The sequence below is a fragment of the Petaurus breviceps genome, unplaced genomic scaffold (assembly GCF_028583685.1).
Source record: "Petaurus breviceps papuanus isolate PSGF00001 unplaced genomic scaffold, PetGlider_PUasm1.0 90925, whole genome shotgun sequence".
Lineage (NCBI taxonomy): Eukaryota > Metazoa > Chordata > Mammalia > Diprotodontia > Petauridae > Petaurus > Petaurus breviceps.
Window position 1 is genome coordinate 4,105,304 of NW_027187380.1, and position 20,094 is coordinate 4,125,397.

Sequence of the window (20,094 nt, forward strand, 5' to 3'; positions counted from 1 at the left end):
CGTGGGTTGGGATAATCAGCGCCCGCTTCCCCGCCCCGTGGCCGCAGACTCCGCCCCCCCACCGCAGGCACGGAACCCCGGCATTCCAGGAATCACGTGATCACGTCATCACATGACGCTCTCGTAATTGGGGGGTGGGGTGGGGGTGGCAGTGGGGGTGGGAGGGAGTCCGGTTTCTGCCGCCCCGCTGAGGGGAGGGGCAGCCAATGGCAGCGGGCAGACCCCGAGCCCTCAGCCAATAGGAAAGGTGGTGGGCGGGGCCTCCAAATCTGGCCGGGGTCCGGTCCTAGTGTTGCGGCCCCGCAGTTTGTGGCCGTGGGCAGTGAGGGGTGCACGCAGGTAAGCGGGACTGGCCCGCCGTCCCCGATCTCCGACTCCCCATGAGGAGGTGAGGGACCCCGTACTACGGGGCCCTGCTTGGGGAGTGGGGGGTTGGTGGGCTCTCCATGCTTGGAGATTGGGAAGGGGGGCTTCTTTAGGGGTTCAGGTGACCTCAGTGATTCCCTTCCCTGGAAGAAGGGGAGCTTGCCCACGACCCCGAGACCCCTTTGAAGTTAATGTCCCGTCTTCCCCACCTCCTTTAAAGTGGGCACCCTGGCATCCTCGGGGGGACTGGTCCCTCTGTGCCGGTCCAACGTGCCCTCTCCCCTGGGCTTCTCTGGGCCATGATTTACTGGGGAAGAGTCCCCAGATCTGGGAAGAAAGCAATAGGGAGGAAACCTACCCCCCCTCCCCCACCTCAGTTCCTAGAGATGGGGTGAGGAGACTGGCACAGGGTTTACAATCAAGCCTCGGGCAGCCTGGCACAGCCACAGGACTGGGTCCCCTTCACCCCATCTCCTCTGTTGCTTCCTACATACCTAGAAATAGAATAAGGACGAAAATCCTTTGGGAGTCTGTGTCAGGGCTCAGCAGCTCCCTAATGACTTTTCTTTGTCAGTATCTCACCCTCCTGGCTTCTCTCTGCCATTTTACAGCCTTGGGTGCAAGTCAGTCCAAAGCAAAAACAGGAAAAGAATGGGGGAAGAGGTTGGGAACTGGTATTACTAAAATGTGATTTCTCTCTTCATGCTGTACAGTACAACACACACTACTCCCCTAGGCTTGATTTTTTTTGCAAACTCAGTTGTATTTCCCCTGTGTTTTTTTAGGAGGAACCAGAGATTGGGCTTGTATGGGGCAGGGCCTCAGGTCACAAGAGGAAGAGAGAGAGGAGCAGTTTACCCAAGTCAAAGCTTTCATCTCCCCTTAGGGTAAATAATTTTGTAGAGGGTGGGAGCCTTAGAGACTTCCAGTGCATTCGAATCTTAAGAGTACATGCCGACCGAGAGACCGACCACAAGAGGAACAGGGGAAACACCTAGCTCGCGTGGGGAAAAACAAGAAATAAAACAGAGCTGGACCCTGCTGGACCCTGGAAGTTTGTGGATTTTTCTGGGAAGAAGGAAGGGCTGAAGATGAGGAAAGGAGTTTTATTGTCAAAGTGACTTCTGTGGTGACCAGGGCAGAGTTGAATGAAGTAATACCTGGGAGTTTGTTGCAGAGCAGGGTTTGAGTTTACCATCACCACTAAATCAGGTTTGGGGGACTTAGTCTCTCCTTGTTTCTCCCCCTCCCTTCATCCCAACATGGGGATATCTGGATTTCAAGGAAACTTGGATCTCAAGACAAGGTGAAGGACAACCTCAAAGACCTATCCGAAAGCTGTTCTCCCCTCCCAACCCCGATCTCATCTGTGGCTCATGTCAGGAAATGATGATGACACTTTCTCTTTCTTAGCTGTTAATCTTAGTGACCCTGATTTTTTCTTTCTTTCTATTCTGTCATCTCTTCTTCAATTATTGATGGAGGGGGTGAGGCAGGTAAACTTAGAGAAAGGACAGAGTTAAAACAAGCATATCCTGGATCCCAAGAGCCTGACCTCTCCAACTTCCATTTTGGAAATTTGTTTGTTTTTAGTCATGTCTAACCCTTCATGACCCCATTTGGTGTTTTCTTGGCAAAGGTACTAGAGTGGTTTGCCATTTCCTTCTCCGGCTCATTTTACAGATGAGAAAACTGAGGCATACAGGGTTAAGTGACTTGCCCAGGGTCACACAGCTACTAAGTTACTGAGGTCTCATTTGAACCCAGGTCTTCCTGAGTCCAGGTTGGGCACTGTATTCACTGCACCACCCAGCTGCCCATCATCTTGGAAATATGTTCTCCTAATACTTCCCAACCTCTTCTTGATTCAACGAAAATGACATAAAATCGTTCTTAATCAAGGGCTGGGTAAGGGAACCCATATAAGAGTTTCCTGCCCCTATATCCTTCCTTTGGGGAAGTTAATATCACCCTCCCCCGCCCCCAAACCCTTCCTCTTACCCCATCCCCACCCTGTTGAAATGATTAGTCTTTTCCCTCTTTGAGCTTGAAGGAAGAGATGACCTAACAAGTCTGGGCCAGTCGAGTGTGTCTCCACCAGTGACATGAGACTCAGTTCCCTCTGCTGATTCATGGGTAGAGGGGGAGGGGGAAGGGGAGGCAAGAGACTGCCGGAAGCAGCTGTTTCAGTCCATATGTGGCAGCATTTCAGTGTGTGGAAATAGGGGCCACAGGCCTTGGAGAAGAGAGATTGTAGATGGGAATAAGGGCAGTAGAGAAAGTGGGGGTGGGGTGGGGCATAGGAGAGGTGCAGTAGAGAGGGGAGAGGCTGGGTTAGGTGTGAACTAGGGGTATACACTCTTCTTTACCCCTTGGCTTTGCTCCTCTGTTTAGGATCAGAAGGAAGGGTGTAAGTAGAATGTGGTTGGTGGGGAAAGAAGAGCCTTGACTGACAGATTCTTTCTATTTCCCCTTTTGAAAGTTCTCTAACCACATTGTTTCCAGCATAATCATGTGAGCCTTTCCTCTCTCGATCAAATAGAGCCTTGAAGCAAGTTTAAACAAGAATGATTACTAGACATGAATACAGCAATGGGGAATGGCTCCAGCCTCCTGCTCCCTCTTACCCTGTTCCCTCTTTCCCAGAGGTTAGGTATAGCTGCCTGACCCAGAAGATAATACGTTTGAATGCCAGCTCTGCCACTGGCTACCTATGTGACTTTGGGCAGCATCTCTGGGCCCCTTAATTTCCACATCTCTCAAATAAAGGGCTTGAACCAGATGACTTTTGAGTCCTCCCTGAGACTCCAGGGGTCATGGCTGTCAGCATAAGGTTGAATTCTGGCTACATGGGGAGGATGGGAGAGAACCTATGGTGGAATTAAGCTTTGGCTTAATTTTGGCTGACAGGTGGACAATGTGGAAGCTGCTAAGCTGGCTGTCCCTGGTGATAGGGCTGGTGGCTGGAATTCGATGTCCTGATGGGCAAGTGTGTTCTAAGGCCTGCTGCAGGCAACCAGAAAGACCTGGCTACCGTTGCTGTGATTCATCTTGGGTGAGTACCCAGTCTGGTACCTAGGAAGATGTTATTAATCCCTTGGAACCTTGGCTGCCCCCCAGGGTCTAGTGCCCATTGTGCCCACAAGCTCAGATTACTGGGCAAAACTGCTTTTCCCTACATGGGTAAACCTAGGTACCATCAGGAATGGTGAGCCCTGTTTACCTTAGCCCCCAGGCATAGGAGGAGTGAGAAGGAAGATAGAGAGATGCCTGTAGAGGAAGGAACTGAGCCCCTCCCTGCCCCCTTACCTGGTTCTTTCCCATCTCATTAGGATTCACAGCCATCCATACCTGTAGCAAAGAATGCACGCCCGGGCGTCCTGTGCCAGGGTGATTCCCATTGCCCCATTGGCTTCTCCTGCCTCTTCACCCCTTTGGGGAACTACAGCTGCTGCCCCTATGCAGAGGTAAGGGCTGAGGGCAGGGGTGACTGAGAGGGGCTGAAGGGAGTGGTCTGGCTGTTGCCCTCTGCCACTGTGCTCTTCTCTGTCCACCCCCCTTCCCCACATCAGGCGGTGGTATGTGGTAATGGGCACCACTGCTGTCCTCGGGGCTTCCACTGCAGTCTGGATGGTCATTCCTGCTTTAAAGTACAAGGTATGAAATAGCTGGGCCTCTGGTAGAGAGGGAGGGGCAGGGGCTTTGAACCCTGAGGAAGGAATTTATCAAGGGAGGTAGTAAGATACAGAGGAAAGAATGCTGGATTTGGAATCGGAGGACCTGAGTTTGCATCCTAGCTTTGCCACTTGCTACCTCTGTGACTGTGGACAAATCACTGTGGGCCTCAGTTTTTTAAATTTTATTTTTCTTTGTGGAGGGGGGAAGAGCAGGCAATTGGGGTTTAAGTGACTTGCCCAAGGTCACACAGCTAGTAAGTGTCTGAGGTTGGATTTGAACTTAGGTCCTCCTGACTCCAGGGCTGATGCTCTATTTACTGTGCTACCTAACTACCCCCACCACCTAGCTGCCCCGTGGGCCTCAGTTTTTACATCCGTTCATTGAGCAGATTAGACTCAGATGCCTGTAAGGTACCTTCATCTCTAAAACCATGATCCATTGAGGAGGGAACTCTTTTCCTGGGGTAGGATAGAAGTGGAGAGTGGGGTGGTGAAAGCTTCTGGGAAACTGGGACCAGGAGAGAATCCAGATCTCTGGGCTTCAGGTCTCCATCTGTTAGAAATGGGCACCAGGGAGGGCAATTTGGCATTAGCCTGGCATACACCTGCATTAACAACCTAGAGACTTGGGGAGGTGAACCTGGTACCAATGGCGAGTTCTTAAGGGTGTGACCAGAAGGGCCACAGAAAAAGTATGGTGGCCCATCTGCCAATCCTACTCCAGTTTTGGCTAGGTGGGAAGAAAAGATACTTGGGGAAGGAAGAGAAATCCATCAGGTTAGGGAAGGGATCCTGGTTTATTGTTTCAGGAGGTGCCAGCTCCAGGGCAGTGAAATGCCCAGACAGCCAGTACGAGTGCCCCAATGAATCTACCTGCTGCCTGATGCCAGATGGCGCCTGGGGCTGTTGCCCCATGCCCCAGGTACCCATCCTGGAGGATGGGTGGGAGGGGGTGGGGTTGGAGTGAGACATGTCAATGATCTAAACATCCACTCTTCCCCAGGCTTCTTGCTGTGAAGACAAAGTTCACTGCTGCCCCCGGGGCACCTCCTGTGATGTGGCTCATGCCCGCTGCCTCACATCAGGTGGTGGCACCTACCCACTGGCACAGAAAACCCCTGCTAAAAAGATTCAGCAAGAAAAGGAAGGTAAGGAACTTGGGGCAGGGGAAAGAAACCTAAGGGGCAGCTTATCCTAAGAGCCTGTCTCTAGCAAGGACCTCATAAGGAGGCCTCATTCAGTGATCTTCGGCCTCTTTCTCTTCTTTCAGTGATGATGATCACCAAAGTGATTTGCCCAGATGCCCGTTCTCAGTGCTCCGAGGGCACCACCTGCTGCAAGCTCTCTACTGGATCATATGGCTGCTGCCCGTTGCCAAATGTTAGTGAGGAAGGGGCCCTGGGATTTCTCCCTCCTCTCACTCCTAGGCTGGCTGCCCATCCAGGCCACAGGGCATCTGAGCCTGCCAGTTGGGGACTCTGCCACACTCTTCCCCCTGGTGGTGGACCTGAGCAATGACAACTGGCAGAACACAGCTCTCTGGGCCTCCCCTCAGCTGGGTGCTTATACAGAACCTTCCCACCTTTCCTAGGCTGTCTGTTGCCCAGACCACCTGCACTGTTGCCCTGAAGGCACTGTGTGCGACTTACAGATGAGTAAATGCCTCTCCAAAAAAGGAGACACCACTGACTTTGTTACCAAGCTTCCTGCAGAAACAGGTACCTGGGGAGGACAGTGGACAGACAGGCTGGTCTGGGCAGCACAGGCTAGAATTAGCCATGTTCAGAGCCCTTCTTGACCAAAGATACAGTGCTCTGTACCCCTCCCCACACACGTGTGCCTGATTGTCACCTGTCCTTCTCCTCTCCTCTCTTCCCTCTCCTCTCTTTTCTCCCCCAGTGCAGGAGGTAAAGTGTGATGGAGAAATGAGCTGCCCAGATGGCAACACCTGCTGCCGCCTGCAGTCCGGAAGCTGGGGATGTTGCCCGTTTCCTGAGGTACCTGGAAGAAGCAGAGGGAATGTGGAAGATGGGGGAAGGAACCTCAAACTAGCCTGGGCCCCCATCCTCTGTGCAGCTCTAGGGTGACCCTGGGGTCAGAGAGCAATCCTCTGCCCCCCAGGCTGTGTGCTGTGAGGACCACATCCACTGCTGCCCCCATGGCTATACGTGTGACACAGAGGCCGGCCAGTGTAAACAAGGGGCCCACAATACCCTGTTGCTGGGGAGCACCATGTCTTCCCTTGCTGCTGTGGGCAATGTCCCCTGTGACAACACCACCAGTTGCCCTCCCAACACTACCTGCTGCCTCCTGGAAACAGGGGCATGGGGCTGCTGCCCTGCCCCACAGGTACAGTGGGACCCCCCTGGGGTGAAGCAGTATCTCCGCTGAGGTCTGGGGTGGGGGGAAGGGAGGATGACTTTTCCTTAGGAGGAGGGAATTCTAGATTCTCTCTACTCTGGTCCAGCTCTCCAAGGACCAAAAGCAGCCCAGGCAGAGAACAAGATGGGAGGTCCCCACGGAAGTTAGGGACAGGCTGGGAGTTTTTTCACTACACACCTACCTGAGTTCTTGCACATCCTCCTCCCCCAAACTAGGCTGTGTGCTGTCCTGATCACAAGCACTGCTGCCCCCATGGCTACATCTGTGACCCAGAGGGGGAGTGTCAGACTGAGCATCACGTAGTGCCCTGGCTGCAGAAGATGCCAGCTCACTCAAATCTGGTCTCCACCTCTGTGGATTGTGACCAGCACACCAGGTGCCCAGATGGACAGACCTGCTGTCCCAGCCTTCGAGGGGGCTGGGCCTGCTGCCAGCTGCCCCACGTGAGTCTCAGCCTGTCTGCCCCAGTGGTGGGGCCCTCTCCATCCTGTCCTGTCTGGGGTCTGCCAGAGGGGCAGTGAGAGTTCCCGTCCTTGAGTTAAAGGCAGCTTCCAGGGACCATTCTCCATGGAAATGAGCGGAAAGGGAAGCCAGACCCCTGAGGACCCCGTGCTTGTTTCTTCCAGGCTGTGTGCTGTGAGGATCGAGAGCACTGCTGCCCATCAGGCTACACCTGCAACGTGAAGGCCAGGTCTTGCGAAAAACAAAGCTCAGTCCAGCCCCCCACCTCCTTTGTGCCTCTGACTTTGGGGACGGACAAGGGAGATGTGAAGTGTGAGGGCAGGCGCTATTGCCACAGCAACCAGACCTGCTGCCGGAACAACATAGGGGGCTGGGCATGCTGTCCGCTATACAAGGTCTGTGCCTTCCTCCTCATCCCCATCGCACTCCCTGCTGAAATTGCTCCCTGCCCCTCCTTCATGTGCCTTCTTTCTCCTTCCAGGGTGAGTGTTGTGCCGATGGCCAGCACTGCTGCCCCAATGGCTTCCGCTGTGGGGCCAAGGGCACCAAGTGTATCCGAAGGAAGAAGCTTCGGTGGGATAACCTCCAGATGCTGCTGTGAGCAGGATGGGACCCTGGGGGCTCTCCACTCTCACCCAAGTGCGCCACCCCAGCCTTTAGAATGCTGCTGGTGGAGTACACTGCTCAGGCTTCCTCAGTTGTGGCTCCCCCACACTGGGTCTTCTCAGCCCCTTCCTCTCCAGCTTCCACGTCATCATGGCCATTAAACTCCTTGGGAGGAATGCCAGTCCACGCTTTCTCCCCAGGTACCTCCTTTCCCCGTCAAATCAGTCTCAACCCCCAGGGGATTGAGGTGGGCAGCGCAGAGGCAAGGGGGAAACCTCTGTCACCGTCACTCCATGGTCGTTCATCATCTCGGTTTGGGGTGAGATTCCCCTTAACTCTGAGGGTTCCATTTGTCCAACTGCTCTTTCCTCCTGTACCCAGTGGGGATGTTTGAAAGGGGATGATACTACAATAAAATTTATACAGTTTGTTAAAGTGCTTTGGATTGCTGGGCTGGGCCTGGGGGTAGAGTTCCTTCTCTGCAGTCACTGACACCTCCCTTTCCCTTTGCAAGGGGCCCTCTGGACTCAGTTTACTTGGCTCTGGCAGTAAGGGCTGTTTCTCTCAGTCCCCCCCACCCCTCCTTCCCAAGAAAGAAGAATGCCAGCATCAGTCAGTGTCAATAGTTTTTATGTATTATCTCTCAAGCCAGCCCTTTGGTTCCATCATCTCTCCCAATGCAGCCTGCCTGTGGCACTCCTGACAGCGGCCTAGACCAGGTTGTTCTAGAGGACGTGATGCCAACTTCACAGGCTGGTGAACAAGCAGCACACATGCCAAGCCCTCCCTCCCTCCCCTTTCCCCCACTCTTGGCCCAGGGATCCTGTGCTCCTCCCTAGAGCTCCCCTCCCCTCCCCTGGCTTTGACCAGTCTCCCTACCCCCATCTTCCCCACAATAGAGCTTTCTATATACAGGGTATTTATACAAATGATGGGAGCCTCTCCCTTCTCCCCAGCCTCCAAAAGGGTTTGGGGCCAGGCATTCCTTTTCATGTACCTTAAAAGCCCTAGCCTCTCTCCCTCCCAGGCTGCCAGGGAGAAAAGGCACTTGTGGGGGGGGTTACCCCCAGCATAGCATGGTAATGTTGGGAGGTCAGGGATAAAGCCCTCCCCTCCCACCTTTTCTCCCTCCCCACAGCCTCTGCCTTCCCCCAGCAATCACCCTCCCCTTCCTCCTGAGGCATCCTCAAGAGCCCCAGGGAAAGGAAAGGAGAGAGGTACAGATTTAAGCAGGCCTAGCCCCTGGCCTTACTCCCATTCTAGACACTACACAGCCCTAGATGACTAAGGCCCATTTCAAGTGCTTCACCAGACACTTCTTCAAGGTTGGCGCTGCCTGCTGGGGCACCTGGGTGTCACCTGCCCTTGGCACTGACGGTCTGGAAAGGGTGTGCGTTTGAGGAGGGCCCATGTCTTAGGCACCCCCAATGCCACCACAGTGCCAGCCCGAGGGGAGGGGTTACTTAACGTTGAACACCATCAGTGGCCTCTCCTCCCTCCTTTGCCAGGGGCTTTTCTTGTCCCCAGCCTCGTCGCCCACCTCGATGCCCAGCTCGTCCTCGGGGCTGGTGAGGGAGTCCCGTCGTAGCTCACTGGCACTGCTGCGGGAGCTGTCTCCCCGACTGCGGCCCCGGCCCCTGGGCACTGTGGCCGCCCGGCCCTCTGGGGCTACTGCTTCGTCCAGCAGCGGAGTCAGGGAGTTGTCCTCTGGAGAGCAGAGGCCGGTGCGGCTCTCACTGCTACTGGGCTCTGTGTCCTCACTCAGGGCCAGGCGGGGTGGGGCTGGTGGGGGGGCCGGGGCTGGGGCTGGGGCCCGCTCTTCCCCCCGAGGGCCCTGTGGCCGTCGCCTAGGCAGGGGCCTGGCCTCATGCACGTCAACACCTGAGTCCAGGCTGGCATCGGTGCTTCGCCCACCGCTGCTGCCACCTGCCTGCAGGTCGATGTAGGAATGGCGCACCTGGGAGTTGGAGCGCCCATCCAAAGACACAAACCATGCCCGTGGGTGGGGCTTCACCCCCAACTCTAGCAGCTTTTTCTCAGTGAGGGCCTGCAGCTCTCCATTAAGCTGGGCCATGGTAGACTCATTGAAGAGGACAGGGATGGTGACGGAGCCACTGACTGGTGTGGATCGGGCACCTGCCCAGCTCTCTCCACTTTCATTACCCGTACCTGGGTGGCCCTGCAGGAGCTGGCGCTGGGGGTCAGGTTGGGGAAAGGCCCGGGTTGGGCCTTGAGTGGCACCTTCAGGTGGGGCTGACTCATCTCCTGAGGATGTACCTGACTCCCCTAGCCTCACGTAGTGGGCAGGGATGACCAGGGTAGGCATAACATTTCGGTAGACACTGTCCTTCAGGTGGTCAATGGATCCACAGAAGATCAGCTGGCCAGCCTGGCTGAGGGACGGTGGGCGGGAAAGCTGGTCCACAGATTGTGAGAGCAGGAAGTCAGGGGCCTTGCCTTCTGTGTTGGCCTTGTGCCCTAAGAAGTGGTCAAAGGGAGAGGGCAGTGGAGGTGGGGATGGAGGGTCATGGATGTAGGTAGCTCCTCCCGGGGCCCGACGAGGGTATTCTTCCAGGCTTGGCTCCAGTCCCCCTGGACCCTCCACTGAGCGGGCGCCCTTAAGACCTGCACCCTCAGTTCCCCGGGCACAAGGGGGCTCTGCTGATGCCCGTCCAGCGGGGCGAGGCTTGGCACGGAAGAAGTCATCTCTGGAGCTGGCCAGGTCTCGGGAGCTGGAGAAGGCAGAATGTAGGGCACCAGGGGGTGGTGCTTCAGGGTCCCCTGTGGAAGGAGGCTCCAGGGATCCACCACAGATCAGGTGGAGCTGAGACATTGAGGTGGCTTGGTCCTTCTTGTTACTTTCCAGGGGCCCAGAAAGAGGCAGCTTGTGTAGCTGCTGGCGTGGTTTCAGGCAGCGCCTTCTGTGGATTAAGGGGATGCAACAGGGGTGTTCAGTGAAAGCAGGGGCTGTTTGGGGTTTTAAGGCTGGCCCTGAAAAAGATGCCCTTTTCCCTCCCCTGCAAGGTGAGGTGTGAGGAGGATCTTGCTTGGGGTCTAGGAAAAGATACTGGTCAGAGTATGACTTGGGTATATCTAGGAAAGAGGGGGTGGAGAAGGAAATAGCAAATCACTCCAGTATCTTTGCCAAGAAAATCCCACGAACAGTATGGTCCACAAGGTCGCAAAGAACTGGACACGACTGAACAATTAAATCACAGAGGAACCTGTGCTAGAGAATGGAGATGAGGGCCCAGGGCATATCCTAAAGATGGCATTCAGAGTTGGGGAACCAGAGGTTGCGGGCATCTGGAAGGGGTGCTGAAGAGAGGCGGGAGCCAAGGTGTCTGAAGGGTAGAGGTGTGGGGGCCAGGAGTGTGGGCTGTGGGGAGGAGGCACCTGGAGCTTAGAACGTTTGAAGAAAGGGACGTGGTGAGAGGGCCTGGCCTGGCCAAGGAAGTGGCATGGTCTGGGGGCTGGGGGGATGGGGGAGGGCGTTCTTTAACCTGCAGTAGTAGATGAGGAGGCAGAGCAGGCTGAGCACAAGCAAGGCCAAGGCCCCCAGGATGGTGAGCAGGAAGATGGTGTGGTAGGTGCTGATATCTTTAATGCCCGAGGTGACAGTCACCAGTCCAGTGCCTGGAGAGAAGGAGGGAGGACCTGGCCACTGGTCTCATCAACCAACATGTCACAGACCCTGTGGCACTCCTTATACACAGACTCCATCACATCACTCCACCATTTAAAATCCTTCAATGGTCCTTTGTTGGCATTCAAGGCCCTTCACAAACTGGCAACATCCTGACTTTCCAGCCTTATCAAATATTACTGCCCTTCCTATACTTTCAAAGTGGGCAGCCAGGTGGCTTGGGCCTGGAGTCAGGAAGTCAGGAAGACTCATCTTTCTGAGTTCAAATCTGGCCTCAGATAATTCCTAGCTGTGTGACCCTGGTCAAGTCACTTGACCCAGTTTACCTCAGTTTCCTCACCTGTCAAATGAGCTAGAGAAGGAAATGGCAAACCACTCCCAGTATCTTTGCCAAGAAAACCCCAAATGGGGTCATGAAGAGTTGGACATGACTGAAAATGACTTAATGACAATAAACTGAATGGTTTGACATTCCCTGTAAACATCTGTCTATCTCTTTTACTTACATTCTTCCCTAAGCCTAGAATGGCCTCTCCTATCCTTCTTTACTTGTTTGCATTTCTACTCATTTTTTAAAACCTCCAAGTGCTACATTGCAATTTCCTCTAAGAAATCCTTCTCTGACTCCTCCCCGACCTTCCAAACCCAAATATAATAATCTCTTCCCCCCTCAGACCACTCCAATGTACTTATCCATTTATCATGATTATATTTGTGCATTTGTCTTATCCCCCATTAGCTGCAGGCCCTAGGAGGGCAGAGACTATGTTTTATCTAAGCTACTGGGGCAGCTAGGTGGTGCACAGAGTACTGGCCCTGGAGTCAGGCGGATGTGAGTTCAAATCCAGCCTCAGACACTTACTAGCTGTGTGACCCTGGGTAAGTCACTTAACTCCACTGCCTCCAAAACAAACAAAATCTAAATCATTGCTCCCAAGAGTGCTAGCACAGTGCTATGCGCACAGTAGGCATGAGGAAGATTTCTCCTCTTCAGACCAGGAGATGAAAGGTACTAACTTTGCCAACAGAGGGATGTTCCAATCTCACTGCTGCTACTTTAAAGATGTGTGACCCTGGGCAAGTCCCTTAACTTTTCTATGCCTCACAGTTGAGGAAAGAGGCTGGGGTATAATGAAGGGGCAGAGATAAGAGGCAGGAGCCAAGGTGTCTAGAGGGTAGAGACACCTTGGTTTCTTCATGTGTAAAGCAAGATGACCCCAGGGCCCTTCCAGCTCTGGGCCTATGATCCGACATTCCCTCATGTCCCTTCCCCTGATCTCCCACCCCAGCCTTCCCTAGCTGTGGCCCTGCCAGCCCTACTGGATCCTCACCAGAATATGAAGGGGAGGCCAAGGCAGCAGCCCAGTAGCCCAGCTGAGGGGACACGAAGGTCCAGTAGAGTTGCCGTCCCTCCTTTCTGATCAGGCCTGTCCCATTTCGCACCCAAAGTCCTGGTGGCAGAAAATGAGATGATGAAATCAGAGGAGTTATTTTATGATCTTTACTTTATGACCCAACAAGGGCCCCCTTCTGGCCCCTCTCCTCCCCTCTCCCCACCCAGCAATGGCCCTGCAGCCCAGGACGTACCGCTCTTGGGGTCAAACCTCCAGGCAGGGATACTACTGGTACCAAGGGCTCGAGGTCCGGGGGGGAGTGGCAGTGAGAAGTGCACGGGCCCTGATAGCGGCACCTCTGTTCCATTGCCGGTCAGCAGGTGGACGCTCACTGCAGTTAGAGGTGCCAACTCCATCCAGGAGCTGTTGGCTGCAGGAGGATGAGGATAGAGGGGGGGGTCGGAAATGTAACCTAGTCAAATACTACCCCCTCTCCCCCCCTCTCCTCCCCCCCCCCCCCGTTTCTCTCTTAGTCTCCCTCTTCCCCTCCCTGGTCTCATCCTTAGCTATCCCCGTAACTGCCTTACCTGAACTGTTGCCTTCAGTGCCGAGGAAGGCAGGGAAGGCCCTCATCTCCTGTTCTGTGCTGGCAGGTGTAAGGGAGGCCCAGAGTTGGCTATAGGTGGAGCTTCGGGGCAGACGAGCTGCCCGGCGTTGGAACTGTACCCAGGGCTGAGAGCGGGCTCCTGGGACAGGGCAGACCAAGGGATGACACAGAGGCATGAGCAAGGAACCGGTGTTTGCAGATTGCACATGTAGACTCTTATCTTTGCTATTAGTTGTGGGACATTGAGTTTTAGGAAGCATTGGATCAGGAAGACCCAAGTTCAACTCCTGCCTCAGTCACTCACTAGCAGTGTGACCCTGGTCAAGTCACTTAACCTCTAGTCAGCCTCAGTTTCTTCAATGCTGAAGCCATTTGAATATGTATTTCTTTGTATCCCTGGCACTTAACATAAGACCTGTCTATACTGTTGTTTAGTCACGTCCAACTTTTCATGGCCCTATGGATCACACTGTCCATGAGGTTTTCTTGACAAAGATACTGGAGAGGTTTGCCATTTCCTTCTCCAGTGGACTAAGGCACTTAGTCTTTAAGTGTCCGAGGTCAGATCTAAACTCATGTCTTCCTAACTCCAGGCCCAGAACACTTTCCACTGAGCCATCTAGTTGCCCCTACCTGTCTCACAGAAAGTACTTAATAAATAAATGCTTGCTGACTGACTTGGAGTCAGGAAGACTTGACATTTTTTGTTTGGTTGTTTTTTCCTTTTTTTTTTTTGGAGGGGGGAAGGTAGGGCAATTGGGGTTAGGTGGCTTGCCTAAGGTCACACAGCTAGTAAGTGTTATGTGTCTGACTCCAGATTTGAACAGGGGTCCTCCTGACCCCAAGGCTGGTGCTCTATTCACTGTGCCAGCTAGACGCCCTAAGGAAGACTTGAAATTTAAGGGATGGAGTTAGAGGAGGCAGGAAGAGTCCATTCTAGGAAAAGGGTGTTATATTAGCAAAAGCAGAGGGAGACAAGAAAGGACGGGTGTTATAGAAAATAATCCTGGTTAGCTGTTTTGGACGTTGATTACATGAGAGGATGTGAGATGTGCTAGAAGGGTGGGTTGTGGGGCCAGATTAAAGAGAGACTGAAAAGCCAGGCTTTGTGGTTTCTGTAGTTGGTCCATAATGGGGAGCCAATGAAGATTCCTGAGTAAAGGACGGGTGCATTAGGTGCAGTATATAAAGGACGGACTGGAGAGGGAATAAAGTAGAGGCAACAAGACTATTTAGGAGGCTATCACAATAGTTTGGGCAAGAAGAGATGGGGGCCTGAGCTAGAAGGACTGCAGCAGAAGTGGAAGGGAGAGTCCTGTGGAGGGCTGGTAAGAGCTCAGTCCTCATTGGTTGATTGAAGGAATGTGAAGGAGACTGTGACTGGGGGCTGGGGGCCATTGAAGGAGATGAGGAAGAAAACCTGGAGAAGACCAATGTTGTGTGCTCCAATGGAAGAGCTGAGTCGGTATTCTGGGTGGGGGAAGGCACAGAGGGAACGCCTTACCTGGGGAGCCCAGCAGAATGTGGACGAGGTCCTCATAGAGGATGAGGGTGGCAGGGCGCTCAGGAAGCAGGTAGAGGCTGACAGAGGCATACACTGTGGGAAGAGTAGGGGTCATCTATTCCAATGATGTGCTTCTCCAAGGCCACATCCCCCGATTCTCTACCCACTACATGGAACCCCTTCCTTAAGGTGTTCCTTCTGACCAGTTCAAGAGGGCAAAAGATGCATATATTTGCATCCTTCCCTTCCATCCCTCCCCGACTAGCTCTACATAGAGGCACTTCCCAAAGTGGGGGAAGGTAAAAGGGACCCCTCCCCCTCCACTCCCACAGCTTTATCTGTAAGCTATCTGGGCCTCTCCCACCCCATCATCCCAGCTTGGGTTGCAGCTGCTCCAACAACAGGGCCCCTCATGTCTATTTTGGGAAGGGGCTCAGGGTTAGCTGGTCAGGGAGGATGGGGAAATAATGCTCTCTCCCAGCCCCACCCAACACACCCACACTCACAGGGCAGCTTGTCGACACGCCAGGGCACCGAGTTGGTGAGGAAGCCAGGCCGGGCAGCAGTGACCAGCACCCAGGTGCCCAGGCGGTAGTTCAGAGGCAGAGTAGCCACCCCTTCTGCATCGGTGGTGCCTGTGGCCAGCAGGGTCCGATTCCCAAACACATCTACAGAGGCTCGTGCTAGGGGGGCTAGTTCCCCACTGACATACACTTGGACCTTGATAAGTACCTCTGTTGGGAGAAACAGATGTCAAGGCCTAGAAGGCCAAGGGAAGGCCTGGAGGCTAGAAAGTCAAGAACTGGGGGAGCTGTCCACGCTGAGGGACAGATATGATGGTGGACAACAGGGGGAGAGGTAGAGGAAAGTCAGGAATTTGGGGAGAAGCAGCAAGAGGGACAAAGTGTACGAAAAGGTGGGAAAGGATGGGATTATATCTGGCAGATGGCAGTCCAAGAGCTACAGAGCATTATTTGGGGAGAGGAGATCTGGCAAAAGGAGGGTCGGAGTACAGAATGATCAGATGCAGTGAAAAGTCTAAGAGACAGGGGTTTAAATGGAGAACTGAGGGAACCCAGACAGGAGAGTGGGAAGTCAGGGATGGGGAGGGCTGGTCAGAAAAGTAAACTGATATAGAGGGCTGGGGGAATCCAAATTGAGGAAAAATGTAAAGGGGGGATTTCAGAGATTAGATGATTTAAGATGGGATTTGTGGTCCGTGGGCCTACACAATCCATCTAGTCCCCAAGTCACGAATCCTACAATTCATCCCTCCAGAGAATCCTTTGGCTTGTGGTCCCCTATATAGACTCCAGAACTGGGGTTTCCTTCTGCTGCACCCATGGGAAACCTCCAATTTCCAGACATGTCTCCTGGCACTCCCTAACCTACAGCTTGCCCTTCCCTGGAAGCTGGCCAGCATCACCCACCCCCAGCCAAGCTGTCGTTGCTATGACGATGCCCTCATTCCTCCTGGGAGGGCTCTGTGTAGGAGCTGGGGCCCCAGGGGAAGGGGAAGGGGGGGTTGAGGAATTGTTACCAGAGCACAGGGGGAGGAACCCCAGGTGGCCTGCCCATTCCAGACAGACATTCCCCCCAACACACACACCCCATATCTTCTTGGGAGCCCAGGGATCTCCCTCAAAGTCCAGTCCCCTAACCTTCAACTTCAACCCACCACTACTATTTGTGTGAGGCCAAGAGCAGGGCATGCGTAAGAGACCTGAAATGGGAAAGCAAAGTGGGAGTGGGGCTGAGCAAGAAACGAAAAGCAGTCCTAGACCCTGCCTAAAATTGAGGAGCAGGAGCAGGGGCCTGGGTGACTCTTAGGGGGACTCTGATATACCTGTGTGGCCTTGTGTAAGTGTTGACCTTCTCTGGGCTTTAGTTTCTTCATTTGTAAAGAGGAGTTGAACCAATGACTGCTGAGGGCTTATAAACTGAGATCTTTGAACTTGAGCTGTCAGTTTTCTGATAACTGTATTTTAACATAATTGGTTTTCTTTGAAAGCCTATATATTTTATTTTATGCATTTAAAAACATTATTCTGGGAAGGAGTCCATAGGCTTCACCAGATTGTCCATGGGGTCCACAACACAGAAAAGGTTCAGGACTCCTGCTCCACAGCTCCGATCCTATAAGCCTATGCTTGCTATCACTGGGGGCAGGTACTGAAGGTGGAGTACGAGAGCCACCCTGGCTGCCAGAAGCACCCACAGTGGCTGGCAGGTGCTCCCTGGATTTGGAATTTGGCTCCTGGGCATATGTGGCTCTGCCTGCCCCTGGCATCCCATCCCAGCTGTTGGACTTTCTCAAAGCCTCCAAGCCTGTGACTGTCCTATTCCTGTGCTCATAGAGGTCTACAGAGGTCAGTCCCCTCCCTCCCCTGGAATTCTCACCTAGCTCCTCCTGGCAAAAACCTCTCTGAACCCCTCTCTCTGATGGTCCCCAGAGGTGGCGGGGCCCTTCAGTCCCTGGAGGAATTCAGAGAAGCTTTCAGAGGGGTTGGGCCTGACTGGGAACAGCTGGACTCAACAGCTGGGAGATGGGGGGGGGGGTCGAGGGGGCACTTGGGGCTCTGGAATGTAGCCACTTTAGGGAATGTCCCAGGCTCCAAGGCCCTGTGGTCAGAGCCTCCAAGGGTTTCCCAAAAAGGCAGCATTTAGAAGGAACAGACCAGAGATAGGGGAGAGAGACAGAGAGAGACAGAGACAGAGACAGAAAGAGAAGATGAACTAGGGATTTACCAAGATCCAAAGTGATAACTAAACCAAATATCCTAATCCTCATTCCAGAGCCTAAGGGTTCCTCATTAGAACCTGAGTGGCCCAGGTCCTAGACTCTGCTTCTGGACATTTCCCATCCTTATCTTGCTAAACTAAAACCTGACAAATAGCCAGGAATCCTGTGCACCATGGAGATTCTTCCCTTGGGAGACTGGCAAAGAAGGGGCTGTGTCACAGAGGTAGAAATCCCCAGTATCTGAGGGTGAAAAGTAGTATTCCAGTTTAGGGGATATTTGGGAGCTCACCACCCTAGGGAGAGAGTCATAAGCTCTCAGTCTCCCTGTGACCAGGTTATCCCAGCTTTGCCATGCAGGGAGGTACTTTACTCAACTTCCTCTGGAACCCAGGACCCCCTCCCCCCCAATACTTAACTTACTATATTTCTTTTTCACCCACCCCAGGGGCTCAACTCTGCCTCTTTCCAGGAGGAAATCCTGTCCCTTTTCCCAGCCAGACTCCCCCTCCCCCTGCTTTTCCTGCTGAGCTCCTGGGGGAGGGAGGGGAAATACTGTGCTCAGAACAGCAAGTCAACCTCTCCCCTCCACCCACCCCAAGCCCTAGAGGGACAGGAGGTGGAGGAGGATTAAGGGAGCAACCTAACTGATGGAGGAAGGAGGTGAATTCCACCCCAAGCAATAGAGACTCCCCTTTGGGAGGGAAGGGGAGCAGAGGGGCAGCAGCTGAGAGAGAGAGGTGTGTGTATATGTGTGTGAGGAGGAGGATTAAACACATCCGGCAATGGCTGGAGCCTGGAAGAACCAGGCATGGTCAGGGACCAAATAATGGGGGCCCAGTGTCAGAAGCTCTTGTGAGGGAGCTTGGCAGGAAGTATGTTTCTTTCCCCTAAACCCTCCACTCCTAGCAAGGACCCAGGAGATGAAAGGGAGCTGAGAGGAGAAACCCAGCTTCTAGAGCCACCTTACAAACCCCTGAGACTGAGGAAGGATGGAAGTGTCTCCATACTAAGGGGAGAAAAGTATAGGGAAACTGAGTCACAAGAGGGAGGAATGGTCCAGTCTAGGACTCAGGCCACCAGCCTCCCCTGCCTCCTATTCTTCTAACTGTCCCAAAGTATGTTTACCATTGTGGATCTATGGTTTCCAATGCAGACCAGCCAGCCCACAGTGCCCTCAGAGTTCACAAGGAGGAACCTGGGTCCCTCCTGTTCTAGTCCCCTACCTTTAACACAAGCCTGCTCCCTCCTCATCAATACTAATTTTGAGATTGTACATCCCTATACTCAATCTTGTATCAAGGTGGGGGGCTGGTCTCTGAGACCAGAAGGAAGAGGGGATCAATGGGGGTATCCAGTATCCAACAGTGGGGCTGGTGACAGGGCCCAGAGTGGACTAATGAGTGACCCAACATCTAGCAGTGGGGTTATTGTCAGGGCCAGGGAGGGTGGGGAAGAGGGATGAGGGACCAATGAGGGGTCTCCACATCTAGCAAAGCAGTGGGTGTCAGGCCCCTGAGGGGAGATCAACGGGGGACCCCTCATCTAGTAGTAAGATGGGTGTCTCAGGCAGACAATGGCTCAGGCAGTGCCCGCCTGGGTGGGCCAAAGGGGGAAGAAACCCACGGCGGGAGGGGGTTTCGGGGAGCCCCCCTGCCCTCCCCATTGTGTCTCCCTTCCAGACACTCCGGCCCCGCCCCTGCTCCCCATTGCCCCTCCAGCTTAGGATCCACGCCCCCCAATGGAGCGCGGAAATCTTCCTGGCCCCCTCCCCCCAGTTCCAATAGCTTTCTGGGCGTCCTTGGGGGAGGAGGCTAGGGTGGGATTTGGGGCTGCAGGAGAATCGAGGAAGAGAGAATGGGAGGGGGGGTCTGCAGCGAAGATGGGGGACCTGGCGGGGCTGGGCTTCCCTGCCTCCGCCCTGGGGGCCCCTGAACTCACCCTGTGGGTTGAGGGGCTCCGGAGAGGACTTGCCCCGGGCTCGGGAAGCGTCTCCGAGGAGCAACGGCAGCAGCAGCAGCAGGAGAAGACGCCCGCTCCGCAGCGGCATCCTGGCAACCCCGGCAGCTAGCGGCCCATCCCATCCGCCCGCTGCCCGCCGCCCCCTGCCCCCGCCGCGGCCGGCCCCCGCGCACAGGCACAGGCCCGGGCCACCGCCCGCCCCTCCCTCCTTCTCCTCCTCCTCCTCTTCCTCCTCCTCTTTCTCCGGCAGACAGCCCGCAGCCCCCGCCCCGCGCAGCCCCGCTTCGCCGGCTCCCCGCGATTGTCTCAACCTGCCCGCCGGCCCCCCCTGCAGGCCGCTCCCGGCAGTGCCGCCCACTCCCCTCCCCACTCCTCCTCCTCACACCCCCACCCCATCGGGACGCATCACCCCTCACACCCAACCTCCTTCGGACAGTGTCCCGGCCCCCGATAGCGGCCCCCATCCTCCCAGCTGGAAGGGAACCCTGAGGTCAAGTTCAATCTCACATTCACAGTCTACAAGGTCCCTGAAGGGGACTTCCTTTGGTAGGGAAATGGTTCACTATTTAGGGGAACAGTCCCTCCATCCATCCATCCATCCATCCATCCATCCATCCATCCATCCATCCATCCATCCATCCATCCATCCATCCATCCATCCATCCATCCATCCCAAGGTTAGATTCTGAGCCATTTTAGGCCAAAATCTGCCTCACTTTAGCTTGTTCCACATAGTTCTGATCCTACTGCCTCATTGTCACTCTGAGACACATAATAAAACTATGTCTTTCACATGTTTGAAGGCAGG

At 54.3% G+C, this 20,094-nt stretch overlaps 2 protein-coding genes across 9 annotated transcripts; one reads left to right on the forward strand and one right to left on the reverse strand.

The window, feature by feature from the left end:
* The first annotated feature begins 184 nt into the window (after window positions 1-184).
* GRN (granulin precursor) lies at window positions 185-7,928 on the forward strand. 8 transcript variants are annotated; one of them, XM_069076116.1, is made up of 14 exons: window positions 207-339; window positions 1,152-1,253; window positions 3,277-3,421; window positions 3,699-3,833; window positions 3,939-4,023; window positions 4,853-4,965; window positions 5,047-5,191; window positions 5,314-5,423; window positions 5,635-5,761; window positions 5,943-6,040; window positions 6,165-6,392; window positions 6,641-6,868; window positions 7,052-7,282; window positions 7,369-7,928. In XM_069076116.1, exons 3-14 carry the CDS (start codon window positions 3,284-3,286, stop codon window positions 7,486-7,488), a joined length of 1,758 nt encoding a protein of 585 aa, XP_068932217.1. In that variant the 5' UTR covers window positions 207-339; window positions 1,152-1,253; window positions 3,277-3,283; the 3' UTR covers window positions 7,489-7,928. The 8 variants fall into 8 exon arrangements, with proteins under 8 accessions (XP_068932218.1, XP_068932217.1, XP_068932216.1 ...); XM_069076113.1 differs by having other exon boundaries at window positions 263-388; XM_069076117.1 differs by lacking the exon at window positions 1,152-1,253 and having other exon boundaries at window positions 185-339.
* Window positions 7,929-8,105: 177 nt separating this feature from the next.
* On the reverse strand, window positions 8,106-19,468 carry FAM171A2 (family with sequence similarity 171 member A2). Its single transcript, XM_069076112.1, has 8 exons — window positions 19,266-19,468; window positions 15,091-15,318; window positions 14,585-14,677; window positions 13,061-13,219; window positions 12,727-12,903; window positions 12,471-12,590; window positions 10,997-11,129; window positions 8,106-10,414 (listed from the first exon to the last, which is right to left on the reverse strand). The coding sequence occupies exons 1-8, from the start codon at window positions 19,372-19,374 to the stop codon at window positions 8,953-8,955; spliced, it is 2,481 nt and encodes an 826-aa protein (XP_068932213.1). The 5' UTR covers window positions 19,375-19,468; the 3' UTR covers window positions 8,106-8,952.
* Window positions 19,469-20,094: the final 626 nt, after the last annotated feature.